The sequence below is a fragment of the Carlito syrichta genome, unplaced genomic scaffold (genome assembly GCF_000164805.1).
Source record: "Carlito syrichta isolate Samal-C Ts95f unplaced genomic scaffold, Tarsius_syrichta-2.0.1 Scaffold302307, whole genome shotgun sequence".
NCBI lineage: Eukaryota > Metazoa > Chordata > Mammalia > Primates > Tarsiidae > Carlito > Carlito syrichta.
In genome coordinates, this window is record NW_007246403.1 from 4,691 (window position 1) to 12,407 (window position 7,717).

The following is a 7,717-nucleotide window of genomic DNA, read 5'->3' on the forward strand; positions in this document are numbered from 1 at the left end:
GAGGAGTGAGGCTTTTACAGGTGATGTCCTGTCAAGCCCTCAGGTCCTCCCGGCAACCCCACATGGCAGCTACTGTTATTCCCACATGACACACGTCCCATGGAGGCAGAGAAGAGAAATGACTAGCCTGAGGACGTTCAGAAGGAAGCCCTCAAACCTCAGACGTCCAGAGCCCATTTCTGCACCATGAATAAGCCCACAGAAGCAGCAATCCCTGCTCAATGTCGCCAGGAAATGGTGGAGCTGGAGACACCCCAGGAGTGTCTGATGTGACAGTGATTATGGACTAATTCTGTAGCCCAAAACCCCAACACTCACAAAGCCCTTTGGTGCCCAGCCCCGCTCCCACTCCTGTCACCTCCTCCTGGTCCTTGCCCAGGGGCTGAACAGGTCGCTGTTGGGGGCGAACCAACCACACCAATGAAACAAAGTGGCAGTATGAGGGCCGGCCACTTCAGCCCACGCCTGGCACTCCAGCGGGCACCACAGCCCTGCTCCGAGGAAGCCTTTCCTTTCCTCTTGCCCTCACTTGAAAAGACTAAGCAGAAGCCTTGACAGTCTGGTAAAGAGCCACTGGTCCCCTAGGCCTGGCTACTGATGCCCCATCCTGTGTCCACAGCCCTAGCTGAACCTTCTGGGCCAGCGATGTCACTGGATGGGTAAGGATGTCCCTGCAGGGCAGCACCTGGGCTCGTTGTGGCTCTATCCCCAACACCAGCTCAGTCGGCACTCAATAACCAAAACGAACCAAGGTTCCTAAGTTACCTTACCCTCCATGGAGCCAGCCCAGTCCATTTTTCCAGCTCATCTTCTCTGCCCGACCACCCACAGCCACACCAGCCACGTTGGCTTCTGGAAGCTCCCCGAAGACACAGAGCAGGCGCCGGCTGCAGAAGCAAGGCCCTGTACCCGCCAGGCCCCTCTGCTGCCGACGGACACCACCAGACACGGCTCGTAGCACATGGTACTCTTTATTGTGACGTTCAGTGGAAAACATCTGTAAACCAGCTTACTGTAGTGGTGACAGCTGCAACACACGCTAAGGCACTTTTATTATATAAAAAAGGGGTGGGGGAACTCCGTTCACTCCTTCGTGACAGCAACTGGGACCTGAATTCTGAGCTTTGGAGACATATGCAGCTTTTATATCACTTCATGATTTCTTGAGTTTGTTTCCTTTAAAAAAAAATGCCTTCTTGCCATAAGTAAGTCTAAATGCAGCATATACAGAACAGTTAGGAATACAAGTAAATTCAGCAACCAGTGTAGACCCGTGTTGGACAAGCTACTCTCTCCTAAACACGGTTCCAAAGGAAAGGCAGTGATAAAGACTTGGAATTTTATCATCTATTACAAGAAGGGGGAAAAAAGAAAACCCTTTTTTTCTTTCAAAAATATCTGCGCAGGTGGCAGGTTCTTAAACTGTACTGAGTCAACGGTGCAGTTAAACTACCCTCGGGCCCCAGGCCTGGAGTAGGCACAAGATTGTGTGGGAGGCCACTGGCCCTCTCCAATGCTCTGGCTGTCAGACCTGGGACAAGTCCCTTAACCATTAAATATATTTGGTCCCCAAGAGTGTTGGGAGAAGCCGCTGGAAGGCTGCTGGCTTTCCAGCTTGGCCCCTACGTCCAGTCTTCTCGCTGAGGCAGGGGCAGGCGGCCCTCGGCAAAGGGGGGGGGCATTGCACTTGAGACATTTTAGGATCAGGAGGGGGGACAGAGGACAGTGGCACTGCCCAGGAGGGGGCAGGGAGGAGCCCACCCATCCCCAGCCCCCAGCAATCTGTGCCCTGCACAGAGAAGCCCCTAGGCCTGCTCCCTCCGGACCACCCAGAGTCACAGGATGGGGGTCAATGGGGCGGAGGTGTGTGAGGTCACCACATGTGATTGCCAACAGCAAAGAAGGGAGGAAAGGGACGAGCTGGTGGCAGAGGTCAGGGAAGGTGACAACTCTTCTGGGGTATCAGCAAAACCCATTTAGGCAGCAGAAAAATAGATTCATAAAACTTTCTTGCCCATCCCCATGGCCGCCCTCCTTGCCTCATCTTCTTGCGCTTTTTGGCAAGAGAGGGTCGAAGATCCTGCTGGTCACTCTTTCCCTGGGCCCAGGCCCGGGCCCCTGACTCTTTGGTATCAGATTCTGGGAGGAAGGGGGAGCAGGAAGGGGTCGCAGCAGAGAAAGCCAAATGCCCTCAAAGAGGCCTGGAGGGAGACGGGGGTGGGAAGGTGGGGGTCACAGTCACAGCAGTCCCAAAAAGGTGGGTTGGTGCTGTGGGGACTGGGAAGGAGAATTGAAGTCGTCCATCCATCCATCCATCTTGGGCAGCAGAAGAAGAGGCTTACTCAGCAGGTTTGGCTTCAGCCCCATCCGCTTTGCCGTCTACCTCCTCGTCTGAGCAGTCGCCAGTACCTTTCCTGGCCATTCGGCGGGGCACGACAAACGGCAGGTCCCCGCGCCTGGGGACAGAGGCAGAGGGTCAGCAGGCCTGGCTCAAGGGGTGGCTGCAGCACAGTGCACACATTTTCAAGCAACCTTTGGAGATAAACCAGGCACCTCACCGCTCCCACCAGGCAGAAGCTACGCCAGACTCTGGTGCCATGACGCCTGGCAGGGTAGGATGGCTCTCAGGGAAGCAGGGGATTAAATCTTCCCACACAAGATGTGGGATCGGGCATCTCAACACATGGCCCTGGTAAAGAAACAGCTCAGGAAAACAGGTTTCACTCAATGGTCGAAGGCACAAAAGCAGATGGAAGCCCCTTTTGCAAAATGTCACCCTTTGTTCAAATGTCTCAAAAACAAGTGACACCGAGAGATACAGGAATGGCTGTTTAAGCAGGGCACAAAGACAGATACTTTCTTCCAATCACATGTCAGAAAATTTGCACCACATACTGACTACAATGCCAGGTCTTGTTGCTCTTCTGCTTAAGGGAAAGATCCCTATGAAAAGGAGGTAGAAGGAGACTCGGAGTACAAGGCCCCTGACTTCACACATTTGCTACTTCTGGGGTGTTAACACTCCCTTGAGAAAAGCAAAGAAATCTTTTTAACTTTGCAGTGTCCAGTGAGGCTCATCTTCATTCTGCAAGTATTTGTGAGGCACCGTGTGGGCTAGAGGTTGGACCAGTTGCCTGGAGCAACTTCCAATCCAAAAGACCCAGCATGAAAGTGCTCTCCTCGCAGGACGAATCAATCTTTGAGACAGGCTGGGGACAAATGCCCCCAAGTGTGTTGCTGGTTCCAAGGCCAGGCCACAGTCCCAAAGACAAGAGGAACCCAGAAAGGCAGCACTGCCTTGGGACGCATTAGTGCCTAGCTCGTGGTCACCACACTGAGTTTCTGAATGTGCTTTTCAAAACAAGCTACCTCTTTGACATGAGAACTGCCAAAGCAAAGGGGCTGGCAGGCAGAGCAGCTCACCTGAGCTTGTTCTTGAGGGAGCTGACCTCGCGGTTCATGGCATCGGCGGTCTCGGTGGCATCCTCCAGCTCACGCTGCAGTTTCCGGCGGGAGGCGTTGGCCCGCTGGGCCTCCTCCTCAGCCTCCTCCAGCTGCCGCTTGAGCTGCTTCAGGCGGGTGGATGCCTTGTCGGCCTGTAGGGACAGGTGTGTGGCCCCTGGTTAGGGGCTCGGGACCTGTGGCCCACCCGGCCCACTGCCCGGCTGTACACACACCTGGTCCTTGTACTGTTCCGCGTTCCTCCGTTCGTCATCCACCTGCAGCAACACGTCCTTCAGCTTCTTCTCGGCCCGACGCACCTGTTTGCAGGCTGCCTGGCGCTCCCTGCATGGCAGAAGCAGCAGCTTAGACACCGCCATGCCCCACTGAATGGCCCAGAAAGGTGCTGGGACACCCACGTTTGGAGGGTCTGGCCAACGAACCACAGCTGAACCTCCTACTCCCTGGACTTCATCAATGTCTAAGGTAGGGGAGGCCTTGATTCTGAGGTGCCAGGTTCCTGGGCAACTGCCATGTGCTTGGTCGCTTATGAGGGGCACTATGATGAGCCCCAGTTACAGACGAGGTAACAGCTCACAGAAGGAAAGTGGCATGTGCCCAAGAGCATACAGGTGGCTAGGAAAAGAAGAAATTGAGAACTGGGGGCTGGTGTAATCCCCATGGACTCTCAAGAAGTCTCAGTCTTGCTGAGTTCATAGATCACCTGTCCAGGTGGGAGACCCCTCACTCTGATTCACTCTCAAAGACAGACATCAAAGGTACTGGCTTTAGAGGTGGGCCATGGGTTCCTATTAAAACCCCACAAGGCCCCCCAGAGAAAGGGATGAGGGCCCTGTCGGGATAGAGTTAAAACAGTCCCTGGGACTCGGAAGACAGGATTGCTGCAGAGGGGCCTGCAGTTTTTCCAGGGTGGCTGGTGTGGGGATGGGAGGGCACGTACTTGGTCTCATTGTCCAGCTGCTCCTCCAGCTGTGCAATCTTGGCTTCGAGGGCAGTGATGGAGGCCTTGTACTTGGACTTGACAGTGCCCTCCATCTCCTGCAGCTTGACCTTGAGCTCCTTGTTCTGGCGCTCCAGCTGCTGCCGTGCGTTCTCGTTCTTCTGGGTGTGGCTGCGTTCCAGGTTCAGGTCGGTGTTGATCTGGTCGATCTGTGGAAGGAGGGCTGGTAACCTGGGGAAGGACTAGGGCCCTGGTTGGAGAGCACGAGCCAGGCTGGAAGAAGGGGACAGCAGGATCCCGCGAGGTCCTGGGATCCACAGTCTTGGCTCTCCCCAGAAAAGGGAGCTGCCCACAAATGAGGGTCCAAAAACTTCTGAACACCCGGCAGAGAAGCTGGGAGCGACCTTCCCAGGTGCCAGGACATTTTACCCCAGTAGTCGGGGAGCAGCAGGCACTCAGCCTGTGTTCCTGCCAGCTGGGTCCGAGACCTGCCTCACTGGAGCCCTGGGCAGGAGGAAGGCCTGCCAGCGCTGGTGCCCACCTGCAGGTTGGCCTTCTTCAGCCGGTCGTTGATCAGCTCCGTGTTGCCCTGCTCCTCCTCTAGCTCCTCCTCCAGCTGGGCAATGCGTGCCTCCAGTCGCCGCTTCTCCTCCAGTGCCAGGGCTCTGGGGGGCAGGAGCAGTGAGGGCCGGGCTCAGGGGACAACTCCACCCCAGGGGACACGCCCACCCCCGCCTCTGCCCCTCACTTGGCTCACCCTTTGCCGCTGCTGTTGGCGATCTCGTCAGCCAACTCGTCCCGCTCCTGCTGGGCTTGGCGCTTGGCACGTTCGGCAGCTGCCAGTTCCTGCCACGAGGACCCAAGTGTGACGTGCTGGGCCATCACAGCCCGCAGAGCCACCCTCCCTAGGCCTGACACCCTCCTCTCAAGCCCTTTCCCAAGCCTTCCTCCTCCATGAAGTCCTTTCTCATGAACCTCTCTATCTCACAGAGCTGATGCCCCTTTTGAGGTCGGAGCTTAAACACCACGTTTACAAAACTCCTACATCTAAGTGCTAGGGCCAGCCAAGTGCCAGGGATGTGGAGGTAAATAAGAAATGTCCTGCCCTAACAGGGGGGGACACATGGACAGAGACACTCAGGCTGGTCCCTCTGGACTCTGAGTAGACCAGAGACAGGAGTAAGCTCCAGGGTCTAAGAGCAGGAGATAGACTTCACCCTGAGGGCGAGGCAACCTCCACAGAGACCTGCATGTGACCATAAGGGGAGGATCTTCCAGGCCTGGGCAGGAGCACAAGAGGGCATGTCTGGCTCTTTTCTAACTTGGCACATTCAGGAGCCAGTCACAGCATGTGGCAGAAAACCCACTAGACCCAGGGAGCATCCCATGACCTGCCTCAGGAGAGACAGAAGAGGCAGCCCAGGGGATACTTGAACCCCTCTGGCCCCTCCTCCCCAGGTACAGCTCACAGCAGGAGTGGTGCCTGCCACCAAGCCCACTTTCATGCAAGGGATCACAATTTCAATCACACAAACATTCTGATCATTCCAGGGAGCCTTGCTGGGTAATGAAACCCTGAAGTGAATCCTTTTGTAAAACCAGAACTATCTCCAGCTCTTTCTGGAGCCTGGTCCTGCCCTGGTGACTCTGTTGGGTGGGGCTGGCCAGGTGAAGCCCCTGAGCTGCTGCCTGCTGGCCAGAGGGTAGCTCCCTGAGCGCCGTGCCCCAAGCGCCTTCCCACAGTCAGCCTACCTCCTGCAGCTGCATCATCTCAGCCTCCATGCTCTTGAGCTTCTTCTCATTCTCCTTGGCCTGTGCAAGGATCTCCTCACGGGAGGCACGGGTGTCATCCAGCTCGCGCATGCAGTCCTTCATCTGGGCCTGGGTGGAAGAGAGGCTTGGCACTCCACCCGAGTCCCGCCTGCTCCATGACTTCCTCACCCACCCGCACGAGTCACCTCGCCCACAGAGATTCAGGAGCATAGCTTGATGCCACATTCAGCCACTGTAACTGTAAGAGGGCAGAAGAATAGCTGGAGACAAAGTCTCTCTGGGTCCTACACCCTATCTATCCCTTCCTGCTATGATCTCTACAGCACACTTTCAACAGTGCATGAAGTCACTGCATACATGAGCCTAGGTTATGTTTCCCTTTCTACTTTCTATCACTTCCTGTGACTGAGAAGTCAGTGCTCAGGGCCCTACCCCTCAGTGCACCCACCAGGCTAGCTCCATGACAGGGTGGGAGATGTGTTTCCTTTTGTTCTCCTAGTAGTTGCCTTAACTAAGAGTCTCTATGTCTCACAACTCTGCCAACAGTGTGTTTTCAAATGTGTTCTTATTGCTGGCTTACTGGGTATCGGCATGTCAGAGATGTTTTTAATTGTTACTCTTTAACTATGGTGAGATGTGCATTTCCCAAGTATGTGTCCCATGTGCTAGACTGCTTCTCAGACCCATTCCCTCAGAGCCCTCCATCACCACGCATGAAGCTGGCCTGTGTCGGCCAGCACCTGGTTTGTTCCCAAAACCTGCGCTGAGTGACTACCATCCCTAATCTGCTGTGTGTCAAGGGCTGCACTTGCCTGCCTGCTTCTTTGTCTAACGCACTCAAGCATAGATCTTACTGCAGGTGTGCTGTTTTGTCTCCACTCGCCTTTGGGCCTGAGTCTCCATTGCTGAGATGGGGCTAAACGCACCCAGGACCTTTCTGAGGGTACAAGGCAGCAATTCCGTGTTCACAGGCCACCCCTCCATGTCCAGCCTCACACCCAGCAGCTGCCCACCAGTTCCACTGGGGCCTCACCTGCAGCTTCCGCAGCTGCTTGATGGCCTCATCTCGGTTCTTGTTGGCCGAGTCGATATGAGCCTCTAGGTCCTTCAGGTCCATCTCCAGCTTCTTCCGGGCAGCTACAGCCAGCGAGCGCTGCTTCCTCTCGTCCTCCAGCTCGGCCTCCATCTCCCGCACCTGTGGAACACCAACAGCTCAGGAGGCTGGGCGCACCCATGCACCCCACCCCAGCTGAGCCCAGGTGGACTCCGTCCAGTCCTGTGGGATCCTCACAGCCTCTGGGGGCCAACAGGGGTTACTGAACAGGGGTTACTGAACACGGAGAAGCCAGGATGGCCACTGGTCACCTGTGAGCATGGTGGGACGGCCATACACACCTGTCTGACCAGCTGCTTCTTCTTCTCCTCACTCTGCTCGTCCCGGCCCTGCAGGTCTCGCTCGAACTGGGCCTTCATGGCTTGCAGGTTGACCTCCAGTCGCAGCTTGGCATCCTCAGTGGCTTGCAGCTCGTCTTCCAGCTCCTC

General features: G+C 55.9%; 1 protein-coding gene across 2 annotated transcripts in view; it reads right to left on the minus strand.

The window, feature by feature from the left end:
* Positions 1-952: 952 nt before the first annotated feature.
* MYH9 (myosin heavy chain 9) overlaps positions 953-7,717 on the minus strand; it is a 62,274-nt gene continuing 55,509 nt past the window's right edge. For both annotated transcript variants that reach the window (XM_008056275.2, XM_021711466.1), the window contains exons 33-41: positions 7,571-7,717; positions 7,209-7,370; positions 6,155-6,283; positions 5,160-5,248; positions 4,944-5,067; positions 4,403-4,611; positions 3,678-3,786; positions 3,424-3,596; positions 953-2,456 (exon numbers count right to left, since the gene is read on the minus strand). The exon at positions 7,571-7,717 is cut by the window's right edge and continues 30 nt beyond it. In XM_008056275.2, coding sequence (XP_008054466.1) covers positions 2,339-2,456; positions 3,424-3,596; positions 3,678-3,786; positions 4,403-4,611; positions 4,944-5,067; positions 5,160-5,248; positions 6,155-6,283; positions 7,209-7,370; positions 7,571-7,717 — 1,260 coding nt within the window. In that variant the 3' untranslated portion in view covers positions 953-2,338. The remainder of the gene's footprint in view (positions 2,457-3,423; positions 3,597-3,677; positions 3,787-4,402; positions 4,612-4,943; positions 5,068-5,159; positions 5,249-6,154; positions 6,284-7,208; positions 7,371-7,570) is intronic.